The sequence below is a fragment of the Malaclemys terrapin genome, chromosome 1 (genome assembly GCF_027887155.1).
Source record: "Malaclemys terrapin pileata isolate rMalTer1 chromosome 1, rMalTer1.hap1, whole genome shotgun sequence".
Classification (NCBI taxonomy): domain Eukaryota; kingdom Metazoa; phylum Chordata; order Testudines; family Emydidae; genus Malaclemys; species Malaclemys terrapin.
The window spans coordinates 341,475,250-341,496,034 of NC_071505.1; the positions used below are offsets into that span (position 1 = coordinate 341,475,250).

Genomic DNA, 20,785 nt, shown 5'->3' on the forward strand with positions numbered 1-20,785 from the left:
GTGAGCTGCCAGCCTCCACTCCAAACCCTGCTTTGCCTCAATATATTTAAAAGTGTTTTTCATTTATGGGGGGGGGGGTAACACTCAGAGGCTTGGTATGTGAAAGGGGTCACCGGTACAAAAGTTTGAGAACCAAGATGGAGGCGCATTCCAGCTGCTCTATGCTGTCTGGGAATCCCCCCCTACCCCACCCAGCACCATCACCAGTGGCTGGTTAAACCAGCTGTGTGGCCCCTAAATGGCAGCTCAGTTAAGGGGCTACAGCAGAGCCCAGAATTGGGGCCTAAGCGTATAGTCCTGTTTACACCACCAGACTTAGTCCAGGGGCCCCATGTCCTAGCCCAGGCCCCAGACACCACAGCTAGCCTATGGGGCCTGTGCATGCAGCTGAAAGCTAAGGTTCCAGGCATGGAATGAGTTTGGGAGGTCTTAGCCGCACCTGCCCTGTTTTGTGGGTGGGACCCTGCTGAAGCGCGACGGCTCGGCCCTTTGCTTTGAATGGAGCCGCTAGCAGCGAATGCCAGACTGTTGCAGTGCAGATAGAATCTCCCACCTCGACCCTTTTCTTAGGGCAGGAGGACGCTGAATTCACGATGTTGCCTTGAGATGGGACTAAAATCCCTTCCCCGTGGCTCCCCAGACGTTAGGATAAGTGTGTGCCCGTAGCACAGGCTGGCGTGCACCAGCCGCAGCCTTCCTTTTCTTTGTGTCAATAATATTGATGTGGAGCTCAGTGCTCAGAAACCCCTTCCTCCCCAGCACCATTGCTTTTGCCTCTTCAAATCCTCCTTGTTCTCAAGGATGTCGGTGCCCCCAAAACGCCTGCTGCAGGATCGTGGAGAAGGAAGTTTTCTGGGGGGGAGGTGTGAGTGAGAGACTTAAAATTCACCCCTTCGTGCTGTCTCATGTTTTATTGCTACAGTCCCCCTGGCCCCAGTTGCCCCAGGGAATGCAGAACTATGTATTATAGATATTACAGTAGCACCTAGAGGCCCTGTTGCGCCAGGCACTGTACGACCTCAGAATAAGAAGCAGCCGCTGCCCTGAAGAGCTTACTGTCTACACAGCCCAGCCAGGTAACAGGAGGAAGGAAGGATTATCTCCCCCATTTTACAGTTGGGGCATTGAGGCATCGGTTAGGTTAAGTGACTTGCCCAAGGTTATAGAGGGATTCTGTGGCAGAGCAGGCAATTGAAGCCAGGGTCGGTTTGTCAGAGTGGCTGAGCACCCTTTCCTCCTAGGCTAGTTCAGTACGTTTGGGCCTTTCTGGAGTCCCACAGTGGGCCAGAGCCGGGAACAGAACCATGCTCTCCAGACTGCCCTAGCTCCTGTGTCACGGCTGCTCTCGGGCTCGGGCCATGACTTTACAGGAGCAGGCTGGACAGCGCTGGGCCCCATGGAGGAAGCAGCCAGCCCCAGGGGGGGCCTGAGCTGCCTACACCACCGCTCCTGCGGGGAGAGATGCAGAGGATTTAAACTGACACTATGAATGGGCTGTAGGAGAGAGCAGCGTGGCATACAGGCGGGGGCAGCCGCATAGGCAGCCCCTGAACAATGCAGCCAGCCCTATGATGGACCTGCTGCCTCTGTGCTAAAGCCACCCACCCAGCGGCCTGCCTCTCCTGCAGCTCACCAGCTGGGCCCTGTGATATCCGCCCCGAGAGGAGGCCATTCGATGGGGGCACGGAAGTGCCATTAGGTGGCCACTCGCCAACTCCACCAGTTGCCTGGTGGCGTCTCCCCAGTCAGCAGGAAACCTGTCAGGTTCGGCCACGAATGGCTTCATTTCCCAGCTCGGCCTTTTAACACCACTCTGCCGCAAGTCCTGTTTGAAGGTTGCTGGGGGAGGCCAGGCCGGGCCAGGCTCCAGCCTGAAGCCCTCTGCTGGCTCCATCCTGTGCCAGGTGATGCATCTACCAGGCCTTCAGCCCCTTGGTCAGAGACAGTCCCCGCCTCCTTGGTCCATCTGGCACTGACTTAGTCCCTTTCGCAGGTGCCCTGGTATTGCCCCTCCCTGGCACGCTCCATGCTAGCAAGTTCTGGGACCCTTCCCCCGCCATAGGGCAGGAGCTGAGAACATTCATTCCTCTCCATTTCCTGCCGCCTATGGCTCCCGGGCAGTGAGACCAGCCCGTAGTTTGTGGCAAGAGCTACCCACAGACAGTGAGATTCTTTACTGGCACCCATCCCCAGATGTACGTGCCACTTGAGACATGTCGGTGAATCACTGAGCCTAGCCCATGGGGAGGGGTGGGGCAGGGCATGTTGGGGGGGTGGGAGAGAGGCACCTGCTGGCAATTAGGGATTCCCTTTGATTCATCCCAGCCTGAGGTTTGGGGGACAGCTCTGGCCACATGTTGCCATGGGGATGCCATTCACCGCCTGTCTCAAACCTCTGCCTTCTAATTGCATTTTCCCTTGGTTGAATTATTCACTCAGCCTTCCCCCTCCCCCCAGCTGGGGGCCTGGAGGGGGCCGGGTCATCGCATGGGTTCTCGCCTCGGCCACATTTCACTCTGGACTATTGTTCACTCCCGCTGAGCGCTCCATAAAGTCAGTGGCCGGAGGCAGCTGGCAGAGATGTGGTGATCAGCTCCACAGCCCAGGGTGCCCCATAAGGCGCTGGGCTCTCGTGCCGCTGATATGGATGGGGTTTTATTGCTGCCTGCATTTCACAAAGAAAGGTACTGGCCAGTGGGCTGAATCAAGGTGCAGAGCTGCCAGCTAACCCAGCAGTGCCTGAGCAGAGCACTCCAGCACCTGGTAATGGAAGGGTGGATGGAGGGGAGGGCGTTCAGTCTTGTCATTAGGGTACGAGACGGGGACTCTGGGCTCTTTGCTCTGCCACAGCCTCCCTGTGTGACCCTGGGCAAGCTGTTTGGTCTCTCCATTGCCCAGCTGGGCTGCTGCAGACTTGCCATCTGTACAATGGGGATAATAATACTGCCTGTCTCCCACCCTTTGCTGAATTAATAATGAAAACATTGTAGCCAAGCCCTGGTTATTAGAAACCAGGGTGAGAGCGAACATGGGGGCAGCCAGCCACATCTCCTCACACCCTCTTCTGAGACATCTGCTACTGGCCTCTGGACCAGATAACCACTGGGTCTGATCCAGGCTGGCCCTCCCTGTGTCCTTTGTCTTCTCTGGCTAGACTGTTTGCACTTTGGGGCAGGGCCTCTCACACGGAGTATGTACAGCCCCTGGCACAGTGGGGCCCTGAGCTCAGCTGGCAGCTGTAGAAGCTACTGCAATACCAATAGAGAGAGGAGGTCAGGAGGCCTTTCAGCACCAGGGTGCCTGGGTGTACAGCCGTCCCAGGTTTGCAGTGGCTAAGCGTCAAGGTGACTGCTCCGAGAGTTGTAGGTGGACTGGTTGGGGGCTGAGCCCAGCACCTGGTGGACAGCGGCCACCCATCAAAATTCACCCCACAACAGGTGCTAACTGGCAGTCTTGGGAAGAGGCCCAGGACTGAAGGGGCCACGGAGTCTGAGCCCTCTCTGAGGCATGGTCCCTGCAGGTCCAGGCTGGAGAGGCATCCCCTGCTGCCTGTGCGGATAAGGGGAGGAGTCCGTCTCCAGGGCCGTCAATCAAGCCCCTTCCTCCAGCTCTAACTCTCATGCTTGTTGCACTGGCTTTAAGAGGAAAGCGAGCTGTACTCCATGCGCTAGTGCTGGGACCAAGGGATCCCCGGCATGTCTCCGCTCCGGAACGTGCGCGTCTGCATTCGGCCTGGCTGAGGTTTTCGTGTTGTGTCCTCCCGTAGCTTGGAACGCTCAGTACGTTACCGGGGCTGGTCGAGCTGACGCTATCTGTGAGGATCTCTGAACAAATCCGGCTGCTCTCCGAACTCATCTGCTGGAGCCGCATGTGTGAGAGAAATCGGCACAAACTGCTGGTCACGTTCAGGCTCTGAGCCCTTGGGGTGAGCGGCTGTCTGTGCTGATGGCCAAATCTAATCCATTAGAGGCCTAGCTAAGCCGTGCGTCGAACTGGGCCAGGGCACTGGTTCCAACAGGGACCTTACCAGCATCCCTGATTTTGGACAGACACAGGCGGGAGTTCATCTATTGGGTTGTGCTTTAATCATCCCTGGAGAGCGCCAGGTGGTAGCCAGGTGCCCTGGCACATTGGGAATGGAGATCGGAGCCTCAAGCTGTGACTTGATAGCTCTCTTAACCCTTCGCTGCCACGTCGCTCACTTCCAGTGTCTGTCCTTCCTTTAGGCCAAACATGTGCTCTGCTCAAGCAGCAGTTTTCCTCCCACACTGGCCCTCCGTACACAGCAGCTGGTTAGGCAGGAATGAAACCCAGGGCTCCTGCCTCCCAGTCCCATCCTCGGTCCACTGGACCCCACACAGCACCAGTAGCTAGTGCTGTATGCTTTGCTGCGGCTTGTTGTTGTATCAGTAACATGGGGCACGACCGTTCCTGGCACCTGTGATTTGTTAGTGGGGGGTGCGCCCTTTCAGACTGCAGTGTTCCCAGCGTTCCCTCTTCACCCACTGACTGTTTTGGGGCCTGATCCTGCCCAGGTGAATGGGGAATTTCACCATTGGCTCCAGCCTGAGGGTATAGCTGCACGGCAGCATGTGTAGAGATAACGGAGCTCGTTTTAATCAAGTCAGATCAAAGCCAGCTCGAGTAACGCTAGCAGGGAAGCCTTGGCAGCGGGGGCAGCCGCACAGGCTAGTCTTGCCCGCCTGGCAGCCTGGGTACATCACGCCTCCGGCTTGCAGCGTAGACGCACTCTCGGCTCTCTGGGCCCTGCTGCGGGACGTCTGTAAATCAGTCTGAAGGAGAGCAGAATCCATTTAAAAACAGTTTAAGCTCTCAAATCATTAACAGCCTCCCTGAGCAGACTTCCGAGGTACAAATGAATACATTCTAATAGGAGGCACGGAGCAGAGAGCTGCTAATCTGCATTAATTCCTCTCCCGAGGCTTCAGCCGCAGAAATGAGCAATTCAATACAAATCAAATCAAATGCCCAGGACTGATTGGGGGAGATGGGCTCTGCGGAGGGGCAGTGCACAGAAGCACCAGCAGGAAATCCAGGCTGCGGCAGCAGCGTTCGCTCGCTCTTGCTGCACGTCTGGTTGCTGGGGGACATTTTGTTAAGCGCACGCTGCAGTTGAGGCTGATGATTGGATGCTGTGTGCTTTTGAAACACGAGGGGGGTGTGCGTGAGAGAGAGAGAGACTCACCCACCTGAACAGGGGTTGTGTTGCCCCCTGAATTCTTTCTTCCCAGTAGTGTCAGTGTGTTCCCCAGAGAACTGGGTTCTAGGCCCAGCTCTGGCAGTAGCCTGCTCAGTGACCTTGGGCATGTCCGTTCTTGTTCCCGTGCCTCAGTTTCCCCTCCTGATCTTTGTCTATTTAGACTAAGCTTTTTGTGGCAAGGACGGTCTCTTACTACGTGTACCCTCAGTGCTTGGCACAATGGGGCCTTGATCTCAGCTGGGGCCTCTAGGCCTTACCATAATTGGCCAAGTGAAGCACGATTCTACATTCAGCTGCTGTTTGAATGTAACACAATAACTTTGGAATGCTACAGCCAATGAGTTTTAAAATTTCAGGGAACGTGCTAGGCCTCAGAGAGCAGAACCCTGTTGAGTTTGAGGCAAAACGGAAAAACCAGATGAAAGAAATGGGGGACACACAGAGCCCCTGGTATCTGGTTAGCAGCGCTAGCAGTTTCAGCCAGGTCTGTAATTGTCTAGAAAGCAAAGAACCAGTTGATGGCACTGTTAACATCTTCCAGCATAACAAGACACCAGCCCACCCCTCAGCTCAGCTTTGCCCATCATCCCAATAGGGTTAAAAATGTCGGCACCCTGAATGACTTATCTGCCAGACAGAAGGAAAAGAAATCAGAATGGTGGGGGGAAGGGGGAATCAGCGCCCCTGGCACTGGCCGGGGAATGGTGGACCCTGGTATGGGGGAGAGAGGAATGGGGCGTCACAGCCCCTGGCATGAGGGCGGAGGTGGGATGGAAGGGAGCTTGTGGGGGAACGGAGAGATCAAAGGAACCCTGATGTGGGCAGTGAGCTTGGCAGATTTGGGAGCAGGCGGCAAGGCATCACTGTTGGGCCTAACATCTGTGTCACCCTCCTCGTGTAGGTCCATATGTACGACCCATATGACGACTATTACCAGACAGTGCCCTTGGATTCCCACCAGACCATGTACGTCAGCTCGGGATACTACGGCACCCAGTACGGAGGTATGTGTTTCCCCATCATGGCCTCCCCCCAGCCCACACTGACAGTTGAGGGGCCCCCAATGAGGCGGGGTTTTAGCCGGAGGGCTGCACCCAGCATGCAGGAAACGGAGCAGATTTAAACACTCATGTTATTTACTTGGCAGTGTTCAGATTCCAACCTCTAGAGGGCAAGGCCCATTTACAGCCCAGCCAGTCAAGCCACGGTATCATTCTTATTAAATTTACTGAGGGTTTTGCTTATTTCTGTGAATGAAGCAGAAGAGGATGCCTAATTCCTTCAGGAAATACGTTTGAGTTTTTGTAACTCTAGGTAGAACTCAATTCTGTGCGTAGCTTCACCAGGAAAGGACAAAAGGTCACGGCTCATTAGGTACTTGGCATCATCTCCTAGAGCTAAAATGGGGCAGTTTATAAAGAAGCTAATTTTTTTTTTTAAATTTAAAAACTAAGTTCCTACGGTATCCTAGCACTGGTCCAAATTGCATTGCACAGCAGCGCTGCTGCAGACTTCTAGGCCATTCCTGGAGTCATATGCAAAACATGATATTCCCTTCACGTATTTAATGTAACATAAATGCATTGACTTTACTGCTTGCAAAAGATGCTGGATGGACATTCCCTGCTTTTGAAAGGTGCTGAGATACCATGGTGATGGGCACCAGCATCAGAACCCCATTACAGTCCCTTCTGACCTTAAAATGGATGGGGCCAGATTTTTTAAGGGATTTAGGCCTCTAGAGACGCAGGTAGGTGCCTGAGGCAAATTGAACATCCTGCTAGGCTCCTCTCTGCATCTTTAGGCACCTAACTACCTTGGAAATGTGGCCCTATGAACCTAGACAGACAGGCCTAGAGACTGATGCTCTCTGTCTATCTCCTAATGGGTAACAGCTGCTGCCTCACCCTGTCCCAGTAGCGACCATCTCATAGGAAGGGAGAGGAGTTCATTCTGCTTAGTCCTTGCCCTCTCTGTGCTGGCTGTCAACAGGGACACCAGTTAGTGCCAGCGGGTGGTGCTGGTTTCCATGACAGCTAGGGACTGGACTGAGACCCAGCAAACTCAGTGCACAGAGAGACGGAGAGACTGCCGAGACTCATCAAGCTCTCGGATCGCTACCCCTTCCTGCTTCTCCACGTGGGCACCAATGATACTGCCAAGAATGACCTTGAGCGGATCACTGCAGACTACGTGGCTCTGGGAAGAAGGATAAAGGAGTTTGAGGCACAAATGGTGTTCTCGTCCATCCTCCCTGTGCAGGGAAAAGGCCTGGGTAGAGACCGTCGAATTGTGGAAGTCAACGAATGGCTACGCAGGTGGTGTCGGAGAGAAGGCTTTGGATTCTTCGACCATGGGATGGTGTTCCAAGAAGGAGGAGAGTGCTAGGCAGAGACGGGCTCCACCTAATGAAAAGAGGAAAGAACATCTTCGCAAGCAGGCTGGCTAACCTAGTGAGGAGGGCTTTAAACTAGGTTCACCGGGGGAAGGAGACCAAAGCCCTGAGGTAAGTGGAGAAATGGGATACCGGGAGGAAGCACGAGCAGGAGAGTGCAAGAGGGGAGGACTCCTGTCTCAGACTGAGAAAGCGGGAAAATCAGCGAGTTATCTTAAGTGCCTATACACAAATGCAAGAAGCCTGGGAAACAAGCAAGGAGAACTGGAAGTCCTGGCACAGTCAAGGAACTATGATGTCACTGGAATAACAGAGACTTGGTGGGATAACTCACATGACTGGAGTACTGTCATGGATGGATATAAACTGTTCAGGAAGGACAGGCAGGGCAGAAAAGGTGGGGGAGTTGCATTGTATGTAAGAGAGGAGAATGACTGCTCAGAGCTCTGGTATGAAACTACAGAAAAACCTGAGTCTCTTTAGATTAAGTTTAGAAGTGTGAGCAACAAGGGTGATGTTGTGGTGGGAGTCTGCTATAGACCACCAGACCAGGGGGATGAGATGGACGAGGCTTTCTTCTGGCAACTAGCAGAAGTTACTAGATCGCAGGACCTGGTTCTCATGGGAGACTTTAATCACCCTGATTTCTGCTGGGAGAGCAATACAGCGGTGCACAGACAATCCAGGAAGTTTTTGGCAAGTGTAGGGGACAATTTTCTGGTGCAAGTGCTGGAGGAACCAACTAGGGGCAGAGCTCTTCTAGACCTGCTGCTCACAAACAGGGAAGAATTAGTAGGGGAAGCAAAAGTGGATGGGAACCTGAGAGGCAGTGACAATGAGATGGTCGAGTTCAGGACCCTGACGCAAGGAAGAAAGGAGAGCAGCAGAATACGGACCCTGGACTTCAGAAAAGCAGACTTTGACTCCCTCAGGGAACTGATGGGCAGGATCCCCTGGGAGAATAACATGAGGGGGAAAGGAGTCCAGGAGAGCTGGCTGTATTTTAAAGAATCCTTATTGAGGTTGCAGGAACAAACCATCCCAATGTGTAGAAAGAACAGTAAATATGGCAGGCAACCAGCTTGGCTTAACAGTGAAATCCTTGCTGATCTTAAATACAAAAAAGAAGCTTACAAGAAGTGGAAGCTTGGACAAATGACCAGGGAGGAGTATAAAAATATTGCTCAGGCATGCACGAGTGAAATCAGGAAGGCCAAATCACACTTGGAGTTGCAGCTAGCAAGAGATGTTAAGAGTAACAAGAAGGGTTTCTTCAGGTATGTTAGCAACAAGAAGAAAGTCAAGGAAAGTGTGGGCCCCTTACTGAATGAGGGAGGCAACCTAGTAACAGAGGATGTGGAAAATGCTAATGTACTCAATGTTTTTTTGCCTCTGTCTTCACGAACAAGGTCAGCTCCCAGACTGCTGCACTGGGCAGCACAGTATGGGGAGAAGGTGACCAGCCTTTTGTGGAGAAAGAAGTGGTTCGGGACTATTTAGAAAAGCTGGACGAGCACAAGTCCATGGGGCCGGACGCGCTGCATCCGAGGGTGCTAAAGGAGTTGGCGGATGTGATTGCAGAGCCATTGGCCATTATCTTTGAAAACTCCTGGCGATCGGGGGAGGTCCCGGATGATTGGAAAAAGGCTAATGTAGTGCCCATCTTTAAAAAAGGGAAGAAGGAGGATCCGGGGAACTACAGGCCAGTCAGCCACACCTCAGTCCCTGGAAAAATCATGGAGCAGGTCCTCAAGGAATCAATCCTGAAGCACTTAGAGGAGAGGAAAGTGATCAGGAACAGTCAGCATGGATTCACCAAGGGCCTTCTATCAGGAGATAACTGTCTCTGTGGATGAGAGGAAAGCAGTGGACGTGTTATTCCTTGACTTTAGCAAAGCTTTTGATACAGTCTCCCACAGTATTCTTGCCAGCAAGTTAAAGAAGTATGGGCTGGATGAATGGACTATAAGATGGATAGAAAGCTGGCTAGATCGTCGGGTTCGACGGGTAGTGATCGATGGCTCCATGTCTAGTTGGCAGACGGTTTCAAGTGGAGTGTCGGTCCTGGGGCCGGTTTTGTTCAATATCTTCATTAATGATCTGGAGGATGGCGTGGACTGCATTCTCAGCAAGTTTGCAGATGACACTAAACTGGGAGGAGTGGTAGATACGCTGGAGGGTAGGGACAGGATACAGAGGGACCTAGACAAATTAGAGGATTGGGCCAAAAGAAACCTGATGAGGTTCAACAAGGACAAGTGTAGAGTTCTGCACTTAGGACGGAAGAATCCCATGCACTGCTATGGACTAGGGACCGAGTGGCTAGGAAGCAGTTCTGCAGAAAAGGACCTAGGGGTTACAGTGGACGAGAAGCTGGATATGAGCCAACAGTGTGCTCTTGTTGCCAAGAAGGCTAACGGCATTTTGGGCTGTATAAGTAGGGGCATTGCCAGCAGATCGAGGGACATGATCATTCCCCTCTATTCGACATTGGTGAGGCCTCATCTGGAGTCCTGTGTTCAGTTTTGGGCTCCACACTACAAGAAGGATGTGGAAAAATTGGAAAGAGTCCAGCGGAGGGCAACAAAAATGATTAGGGGGCTGGAGCACACGCCTTATGAGGAGAGGCTGAGGGAACTGGGATTGTTTAGTCTGCAGAAGAGAAGAATGAGGGGGGATTTGATAGCTGCTTTCAACTACCTGAAAGGGGGTTCCGAAGAGGATGGATCTAGACTGTTCTCAGTGGTACCTGATGACAGAACAAGGAGTAATGGTCTCAAGTTGCAGTTGGGGAGGTTAGGTTGGATAGTAGGAAAAAAAATTTCACTAGGAGGATGGTGAAGCACTGGAACGGGTTACCTAGGTGGGTGGTGAAATCTCCTTCCTTAGAGGTTTTTAAGGTCAGGCTTGACAAAGCCCTGGCTGGGATGATTTAGTTGGGGTTGGTCCTGCTTTGAGCAGGGGCTTGGACTAGATGACCTCCTGAGGTCCCTTCCAAACCTGATATTCTATGATTCTATGACACAGAGGCCGCTGAATGGGCAAGGCTGTTCTTCAGTAGCTGGGTGGGTGCTGGCTGCTGTGGGGGAGAGCTGGATGTGGGGCTGGTGAGGGTGGGTGGTACTGGCATGGGGACCAGTGCTGGGGCAGGGGCTGAAAACTGAGGCTTATTGGTCCTGGGAGGGAGGCTGGGGTGTGCTGGCCTTGGGTGGTGGTCTGGAGGTGGAGGGTGATGCTGGGGTTTTTACTGGCACTGGAAGTGGGGGGCTGCCTGAGACTTACTGGTGCTGGATGGGGGATCTGCGTTGGGAGTCTGGGTTGGGGGGCTGGTTGTGGCAGAGAGGCTGGCTGAGGGGTTACTGGTCCTGAGAGGGGAGTTATCTGGGGGTTACTGGTGCTGGCTGAGAGGGGTTAGCTGGGGGGTTACTGGTGCTGAGAGGGGGTTACCCTGGAGTGTGACTGGTACTGGGAGGGGGAGCTGGATTGGGGGTTACTGGTGCTGGCAGCGAAGGCTCGCTGAGGAGTTACAGATGCTGGATTTGGGGCTAGCTGGGGGGGTGTTACTGGGGCTAGGGTTGGGGATCGGGCTGAGGGATGTTACTGGGGCTGGAACAGGGGATCGTGCTGGGGCTGGGACAGGCGATTGGACTGGGGGGTGTTACTGGGGCTGGGACAGGGGATCAGGTTCAAGGGGTTGCTGGGGTTGGGATGGGTGATCGGGCTGGGACTGGAACAGGTGATCAGGCTTGGATGGGGGATTGGGCTGCGGGGTGTTCCTGGAGCTGGGCTGGGGGGTGGGGAGGGTTGCTGGGGCAGTTGCTGGGGCTGGGACAGGGGATCGGGCTGGGGCTGGAACGGGGGGTCAGGCTGGGACGGGGAATCGGGCTGGGGGGTGTTCCTGGGGCTGGGATGGGGGCTGGGGGGGGTTGTTGGGGCTGGGATGGGCGATCGGGCTGGGGCTGGGACGGGGAATCGGGCTGGGGCAGTTGCTGGGGCTGGGATGGGCGATCGGGCTGGGGCTGGAATAGGGGGTCAGGCTGGGCCGGGGGATTGGGCTGGGGGGTGTTCCTGGGCCTGGGCTGGGGGGTGGAGGGTGTTACTGGGGCAGGGGCTGGGGCAGTTGCTGGGGCTGGGATGGGCGATCGGGCTGGGGCTGGGAATTGGGCTGGGGGTGTTCCTGGGCCTGGGACAGGGGCTGGGGGGTGTTACTGGGGTTGGGATGGGCGATCGGGCTGGGGCTGGAATAGGGGGTCAGGCTGGGCCGGGGGATTGGGCTGGGGGGTGTTCCTGGGGCTGGGGGGGGGTGTTACTGGGGTTGGGATGGGCGATCGGGCTGGGGCTGGAACAGGGGGTCAGGCTGGGACGGGGGATTGGGCTGGGGGGTGTTCCTGGGCCTGGGCTGGGGGGTGGAGGGTGTTACTTGGGCAGGGGCTGGGGCAGTTGCTGGGGCTGGGATGGGCGATCGGGCTGGGGCTGGGAATTGGGCTGGGGGTGTTCCTGGGGCTGGGGGGGGTGTTACTGGGGTTGGGATGGGCGATCGGGCTGGGGCTAGGGCTGGAACAGGGGGTCAGGCTGGGACGGGGGATTGGGCTGGGGGTGTTCCTGGGCCTGGGACAGGCGATCGGGTTGCGGGAGGTTACTGAGCTAAGCAAGAGAAGCAGGGATGTTCCATGGGACGTTGTTTCAGAATTAACCCTCTGCCATGCAGTGGACAGCTGCTGCCTTCTCTCCTGCAGGCCGATGGGTCCCAGGACCCACTGTCCTGGAGCCAGGGTGCTAGTCTGCGAGCAGAGGGAGAGGCAGCTCCCATCAGAGCCTGAGCTCGTCAGACATTTACAGGAACCGAATCCCTGGGTGCCCGGCTGCTCCCCCTCCCCTCTAGCCACATCCCTAATGGTAGAGTGACATCTGGTGGCACCAACATGGAACTGCCCTGGCTGCGCCCACGGCTTCGGAGCCGAGCTGTCACAGACTGGATGCAGACGGGCCCTTGGCTCACCACAGCAGTGCCGGGGGCCAGCCCTGAATGGCCTGGACCTCCGGCAGGGGTGGATCTGCATGGGGCTCAAGCAGCCATCCCTGTCCCGGCGGGAGGGAAGGATGCAGGCCCTGCAGTGGGAATATACAGCAGAAATTAAAGTTGTTAATCCGCCCATCATCGGGAAATCTGGCCCCTGGGAGCTTCCAGCCTCACACCAGGCAGTACCCAAGCAGTGCACCCAGCACTGGGGAGGTGCATGAGGCAGCTCGGCTGTACACAAGGCCCCGCGGGAGCTCAGAGCCCCTTGCTCACGTCTCCAGGGCAGCTGGTTCCTGCAGAAAGTGCGTTTGTGCTTTCCTGAGCATTAGCGCAATTGGTTCACTTGATTGGCTTACTCAGAAGTGGAAGGGGGGTGTTTCCTTTGTTTTGTTAAAGGCTCACAGTCACCATGGCTTGTGTGTGCGCCACCGCACCCTGCTGGGTGGAAACAAATACTGCACTGTGTCATAAGCCCTATATTGCTCGTTGCCCCAGGAGATTCTGTCAGCTCAAGCAGTAAGGACACCCCCCTCTTCCCCCCGTTTAACTAGCCAAGCAAGCAATGCATCACAAACCCTGCCCAGGCTCTCATCAAATGCTCCAAAGCAGAACCCAGCCCTCCCACTGTCCCCCAGCAGCTCAGATCACACCGTACCCTGGTGTTGAATGGGAACCTGAGCAGCATTTGTGTGACAAGTATCAGAAGGGTAGCCGTGTTAGTCTGAATCTGTAAAAAGCAACAGAGGGTCCTGGGGCACCTTTAAGACCAACAGAAGTATGGGAGCATAAGCTTTCGTGGGTGAATGCCCACTTCGTCAGACGCAAGACATCTGCATCTGATGAAGTGGGCATTCACCCACGAAAGCTTATGCTCCAATACTTCTGTTGGTCTTAAAGGTGCCACAGGACCCTCTGTTGATTTGTGTGACAGCGAGAGGCAGCGCTCCCCAAGTGGTGGAGGCACTGTGTAGGCTCTGCACTGCTATAGCTTTACTCCTCTCCCACAGGGCTGCGGGAACAATGGCGTCCCTGGGCCCCCTCCTCCATGTTCACCCTGCATCTCCTTTTGTCTTTGCCCCTCAGCGCCTGGAGTGACTCACGTGATTGTCCGCGAGGACCCCTACCGCGTGTCGGGAGACCAAATGGCTTTGGGCCTGCTGGCTGGCGCCGCCACCGGGGCCGCCCTGGGATCCTTCATGTGGATGCCGTGCTGGTTCTAAGAACTCGCTCGCGTGCGGGACGCCTCTGGACCAAGCGCTTGACCAAGAAGTTTGGGTTCCCTCCAGGCAGCCTGCGGGGCAATGCCCTATAACATAGATCGTTGTAAGGTTCCCCTCCCATCCCCGATGAGTCTGCACTTTGCTTGACATGCCTGACTAGGTGCATTGGTGGCATAAATTTTCCTTTGCCTCCTAACCCAGCAGTCATTTAATTTTCTCAGCACTCAACTCAATCCAGACGCCCCTGGCCCACCCTGACCAAGGCACTGTGCTGCCCACCCAGACCTCAGCCAGGGCCAAGCAGAGAGCGGCGCTGTTCTGGAGGATGAACAGAGACCGCCGGTACCTCCCAGTGTCGTCTCCTGCTCTGAAATGACAGCTTCTGCTCCTGGCCCTCCTTCTCTGAAGAGAGGGACAGAGGAGGTGAGCACGGAGCCAGATGTTCAGCTGGTGTAGGGTGATTTAACGCCACTGATGTCAGTGGGTTGATGCCAGCTTGCTCCAGCTGAGAATCTTGTCTCCATTGGCCCCCGGGTTTCAGATCCCTGTAGCATACAGGCCAGTGCTTTGTAAGTTGCAGGTGTTTCATACATTGCATTTAAAAGAAATACTACTTGGACTTAAATAGGAAGTAAAAGGAAACAGCCCCTTTCCTATGTAGCAGCCCCCCTCAGGTGTGTAACATATATAGAACATGTGACTGACTAGCTGTGTAAAGGAAACACATATGTCATCCCACTGTGGGGGGAGGAGGGCAGGGTATTTTAGTTTAGATGTGATTCTATATGGTCCAGTGCAATAAGCAAAGTCGACAGCGTAGTTCATGCCACCTGTAAAATATCTTGGCCGTGAGCTACACGACTCCTTCTGTGTGTCATATTTACACCAGCGCATGTTGACACTTACCCAGCGTCTGTTACACTCCCCTCACCTATTAAAAAGCTATGACTTACTCACTAAATGTGTGACGCCCTCTGTCCTTCCCCCAGGGTGCTTTGTGCTGGGGCTGGCCTGGTGGTTAGTGCCCAGCCCCTGCTGCCCCCCAGGGCCTATCCCTCAGCCCCAGCTCTTGCTCTCTGAGCTGCCGGGCTGAGAATGCCACCCCCAGGAGGTAGGACAAGGGAGGTCTTTGTGGCAAAGACTGCGGTGGCCCCCCAAAGTGCTAGGTCTTGAAGGGGACCATAGCCACGCAGGGTGATTCGGGAGGAGTGTGAAGTGCAGCCCTTTTACAGGCTCCCGGCCAAGGCTCAGGCCATTCCAGGGCCCCTTACTCCCCCTTCGAGGCAGCAGGACGGTGAGTTAGTAAGACTTTGCAGGCGCAAGCCATGCCCCTCCCGTTAGCCCAGTTCCGGCCACTTCCGGATGGTTTCTGCTTTTCACGACAGCCTGCATGGGTAGTGCCTGACTATACAGCCAATTCCACACTTCGCTGCTTGAGTCCCCAGACTGACCCTCTGCTAGGAGCACAGCCCCTGGTTTGACCCCAGTGCGCGAAAGGGAAAAGCATCTGCAGAACATAGTGGCCCAGACTTGGATGAATGGTAGACAGAAATTATGCCTATTTTATGCCATGTGTGGTGGTGGATGGCAGAATACCCCTTCTCTGCCCACCCTTGGGAGTGGGTACATGCAAGGGTGGAGGGCAATATGCCCAATCTGTGCCCAGTGGCAGAACTTGGTGCATGCAAGGGTGGAGGGTAGTATGCCCATTCTGCATCCACTGACAGGACTGGGTATGCACAAGGGCGAAAAGCAGTATGCCCATTCTGTGCCCACCTGTATTTCAAGAGGCAGGCATACGCCATGCCAATTGCTGAGAGAAAACAGGCTGTAACGTCCCATCTCTCCTACTAGATCTGTGGGCGGCAAGAGGCAGTTTTTACACCCCCCAGGGTTTCTAGGAACCCAGTGCAATCCAGTAGCGGGTATTAACCCTAGCCGTTTCCGGGATACCGTCTGGTACTGTGCTGTAACCCACGTCGTTCACTTATGCTGGCGTGTCCAGAATCACGCGGGGTGGGCTCCGTGAAGCAGTCTGTGATGCCGCTGTACATCTGAAGCGCTGCAAAATGAAGCACGACCCTCTCGTAACATTGACTCCTGTAAACGCACCTCGCCCCTGTGTGGGCAGTGGCTTCAGCAGTGCTGCGGCGTCTGGCCTGTGTGGCATTGCTCCCAGAGGGGGAGTTGTGTTATGAGTGTGAGGCTAGACCCCCAGTGGGCTTCTATTTTAAAGAGCCCCTCTAAGGATATCAGAGATAATAGTGGAGACACACCACGGGCCAGATTCTGACCTTGTTTGCCCCATTGTCAGAAAGCAGCAGCTCCATTGACTTCAAAGGAGTGATCTGGGTTTACCCTACGAAAGCTAGAGCATAACATGACCTTATCTCGGGCAGTGGAGAAAGGTGCCGGCCAGTAGCTCAGCACTCTTAGCATTCAGCTGCTGTGTGGGCTTTTCCCCAAGGCTGATTGACAGAATTGTGTACAAGTCAGTAACCATCTCCTTATGTGCATTAGGTAAGGGGGCATCCACAGACAGGGTTAGGGGGATGAGCAAAACAGCCTTAGCCATTCTGTGTCCATTTCAGAGCCTGCAAGGTATTTACTGTGCTGTTAAAGGGACACAGAAAACATAAGACACGTACTTAAAGACAGACCTTGTGTCTGTTACTAATAGCTTAGACAGGGCCAGCTCCAGGCACCAGCCGAGCAAGCTGGTGCTTGGGGCGGCAGATTGAACGGGGCGGCATTCCGCCCAATCCTAGGGCGGCACGGCTGCTTTTTTTTGTTGTTGTTGTTGTTGTGCTCCGGCAGCCCTGTAGGGGGCAGCGGCGCGGAGGACGGGAGCACCCTGCAGCAAGCCTGGCAGGGTAGTCCTCGTCCTTCCCTCCCCGCCGACCGAAGCAGAACCCTCCCGGCAGGCAGTGTGGTGTGAGGGGCTGCGCGGCAGCGCCCCGCTGTAGCCCTGGTGGCCGCCCCTCTTCTCTCTCTCTCTCCCGCCCGCTCCCTTCCCCCCGCTAGCCGGTCCCCCTGCACCCGCGCTCCGGCCGCACCACAAATTTGGTTTTTTTTTTTTTTTTGCGCTTTGCCATTCTGGCTGCCCCATTTTTTTTTTTTTTTTTGCGCTTGGAGCAGCCAAAAAGCCAGAGCCAGCCCTGAGCTTAGATCAGTGGCAGCCAGGGGTACATGTACCCCTTGGGGGTACTCAGAGGTCTTCCAGGGGTACATCAACTCATCTAGATACTTGCCTAATTTTACAACAGGCTACATAAAAAGCACTAGCGAAGTCAGTACCAACTAAAATTTCATACAGACAAAATGCGGAAGTCAGCAATTGTTCAGTAACAGTGTGGCTGTGACACTCGTGTATTTTTAGGTCTGATTTTGTAAGCAAGTAATTTTTAAGCCAGGTGAAATTTGGGGTACGCAAGACAAATCAGACTCATGGAAGGGGTACAGGAGTCTGGAAAGGTTGAAAGCCGCTGGCTTAAGATTGTTTAAACTGCAAGGATGTTAAGACCCAATCCTGCGTTCACCAGCAAAGCTGTTACCCTGGATATATCTACAGTGTGATAAGCTATGGCACGGCCGCGGCTGGCCTCCATCAGCTGACTCAGCCTTGCAGAGGTGTAAAATTGCCAGGTAGATGTTCAGGCTCGGGCTGGATCCCGGGCTCTGAGATGCCACACAAGGTGGGAGGATGCTTGCCCAACCTGGGCAGTGAAGCTGGACTGGTCAGTTTCACTTCCTGTTTCTGGTCCCTTTCCCTTTCTGGTTGTCTTGCACTAGCACAAAGCTGCGATGCTGGGGTGCAGATGCTGCAGGGGGACGGAGAAAACAATTCCGTCCCATATAAAAAAACCCTGAAAACGTTCCTGCTCATTCAGTTTTGTAACAAGCCCTTTCAGATCCAATTGAAGGCTTAAATTCTAGCTTGACCTGAGCAATGGGGGCTAAGAGGGCACAGGGCACTGATTTTCCACTCCCCCCCATTGCAGGATGCCAGCAGTATGTGGCCAGTGGCACCCCTTGAGTCCAAGAGGGTGGGGAATGGCTAGTGCTCTCGGTATTGCGCCATGGCCTCAAGGGGGTGTGGCCAGCTGGGTTGTGGGCGTGGTAGCACGTGCAGCACCTGCAATCACAGGGTGGAAACAGCAAAGGTGGATGCATCCTGCCTACATCTACCCTGCGGAGGGATATTGCCCCAGAGCATCGCTGCTTGGCTGGGCTGCTAGGGCTGCCTACTCAGCACTCCAGGGGCATGGTTTGGCCCTAAAAGGAGTTGACAGCAACCCTTTTAAGTGTATTTGCTTCTGTGAATACTGACGGTGTGGTAGGAATAGGGGGGAACCCTGACAACAGGCATAGGGACTGACTGAGAACAGAAGAGGGGGTTTTGCTTTCTGTCTCCTGCATTTCTGTTTGATGTAGCCACCAGCCATCCTCTCCAGGTGTATTCTGACCCGGTTTGGTTCACATTGGCAGGGCCGGCTCTAGGTTTTTTGCCGCCCCAAGCAAAAAAAATTTTGGCTGCCCCCCGTCCCAGCTCCTTGCCGCACCCCCCTGCCGCCCCAGCCCTGGGCTCCCTCCAACTCCCCCCCCATTGCCCCCCCACAAACACCTCCTGCCGCCCCAGCCCTGGTCTCCCCCCCCCCCCACACACACACATACCTGCACCCTCCTTCCACCACAGCTCTGGGTCACTGGTAACTCGCTCCCAGGGCGGGTCATTCAGCAGGAATTTTGGAGGTGCACAGAACACAGACAGGATTGGTTCCCATATGGTTACAGAACTGCAGTAAAGTGGAACAATTTTCAGCTTGTGTGATTGGAGGATATCTGGATGCATATTATAAGATTGTCCTACATAAATGAGGAAAAGTTGAGGTGCCTTTATTATTCTTTTGTTCCATTCTTTGTTTCTATGGGGAATTTGCCAATGCAATATCACTGTCTTCCTTTTAAACAAACAAACAAAAAGGCAATGGCTGTTGAAAATAGCAATTCCAGTCCTAATAACCACTAGGAAGCATTTCTCGCTCAATTTATTCTACTTTTTCTACAGCAAGTTACAGTGGATCAGTATATTTGATTTGGGAGAAATGAAGTAACAGCCGCCCAAACTGAGCTTGAGCACTCCTGAATTTTGAGGTGTTCAAATCTGGAAGGCAGGTGCTGGGGGGAGGCCCTGTGGCTCCTCGGGAGCATGACAGCATGTATGCAGCAGCGTGTCTGGCGCTGCGCAAAGCCAGACACGCTGGTCTGAGTGGCACGGTAAGGGGGCTGGGAGGTTGGAGAAAGGGTAGGAGGTTCCAGGGGGGCAGTCAAGGGACAGGGAGCAGGGGGGGTTGGATGGGGCGGAGGTTCGGGCGGGCAGTCAGGAGCAGGGAGAAGGGGAGGTTAGATGGGTCGGGGGTTAGATGGGTCAGGGGTTCGGGGGGGCAGTCAGGGCAAGGCAGCAGTTGGATGGGCAAGGGAGTCCCAGGGGTTTGTCAGGGGACAGGTAGGGGGTGGGGATCCTAGGGGGGGAAGTTGGGGGGGTCTCAGGAGGGGGCAGTTGGGGACAAGGAGAAGGGAGGCTTAGATAGGGGGTGGGGTCCCAGGAGGGGGCAATCAGGGGACAAGGATCAGTGGGGCTTAGGGGGTGGGGTCCTGGGGGGCAGTTGGGGCAGGGGTCCCGGGAGGGGATGATCAGGGGACAGGGAGCAAGGGGGTTGGATGGGTTGGAGTTTCTGTGGGGGGCAGTCAGAGGGAGTGGATGGTGGCAGGGTGGGGCTACCCTCCCTCCCTGTGAAGTGTCCTATTTTTTGAATGTTAACACATGGTATCCCTACTCACAGTGCAGCTCTCCATTCACAGCAGGCTGCAGCATGAGGTCTCAGCTTCCTCACTCCCTCCCCCTCTTTCCTGTTGGTAGTGGCCAAGGGAATGCTGGGAAATGTAGTTCTTTCCCTGCTCCAGTGCTGGCTCTATAGGCAGGGAGCTAACTAAGGAACTACAGCTCCCAGAGCCCCCTGTTGGTTCTCAGCTCCCATGCTAGATCCCTGCCACCCCTGGAAATGGGCTGCCCCAAGCACCTGCTTGCTTTGCTGGTGCCTAGAGCCACCCCTGCACATTGGTACAGTAGCTGTCCTTAACAGGAGGCCTTAGTGTTTTAATGCTAATAGGTCAGTGTTTCCTTGCCACTTCTGCTTTCTCTTTTTGTGTGCCTAGGAGCAGAGTTTTGTTGTATCACTGTTGCTATAAATCCACTAATGTATATTTTGAGAATAAAGGCTATTTAAATCTAATAAAGGTGGTTCTTCACTACCCTGTGTATAATCTGTTGCTTTCTTTCCCATATTTAGTGTCTAAGGGATGGTAGCATTATTATGAGTTACTAGCTGGTAGCATTACAGAAAGTCTTGCAACTTATTTTTGCCTGAGCATATAGGCGACTAGGTCGTGGAAGAATGCTTATTGCTAGCTGTGGTGCAGTTCAGAGCTGAGGATACGGTCAATAAAGTTTCAATCTCTCAGACTGAAATCATTTCTTAGCTGAGTCTCTGCCTATAGGTTATGCTCATGTAAGCAAATCAAAAATACTACATGGCATCAGAAGCCCTGTAAAGAGCAGGGCAATGGACTCCACTAGAGTCAAGCTGCCCAGGATGAACTGGGGAAGTATGCACCCCCGGGGGAGTGGAAGGAATTGAAGCAGCTTGCAGGGCTCCTTTAGGAAAATGCTGTTCTCTGCTAATCTGGCTTGGAGAGAGCGGGAGAGGCATTTATAATACTTGGTATGAATGGGCCAAAGCCCTGCCTCATCCTCAACAGAGCACACAGTCCCCAGAATAGCATTCACGCTCCTCCCCTGCCTGGGGACCGGCTTCATTGGTAACTCCAGACCAGTGAGCTTCAGCGTAGGCTCCCTCCCTGAGCTAGCC

General features: G+C 54.5%; 1 protein-coding gene across 1 annotated transcript in view; it reads left to right on the forward strand.

Annotated features, from left to right (window-relative positions):
- The window catches only part of PLEKHB1 (pleckstrin homology domain containing B1), a 40,671-nt gene extending 25,855 nt beyond the window's left edge, over positions 1–14,816 (forward strand). Inside the window, exons 6-7 of the mRNA XM_054015873.1 lie at positions 6,123–6,225; positions 13,720–14,816. Of these exons, the coding sequence (XP_053871848.1) occupies positions 6,123–6,225; positions 13,720–13,856 (240 nt within the window). The 3' untranslated portion in view covers positions 13,857–14,816. The remainder of the gene's footprint in view (positions 1–6,122; positions 6,226–13,719) is intronic.
- Positions 14,817–20,785: the final 5,969 nt, after the last annotated feature.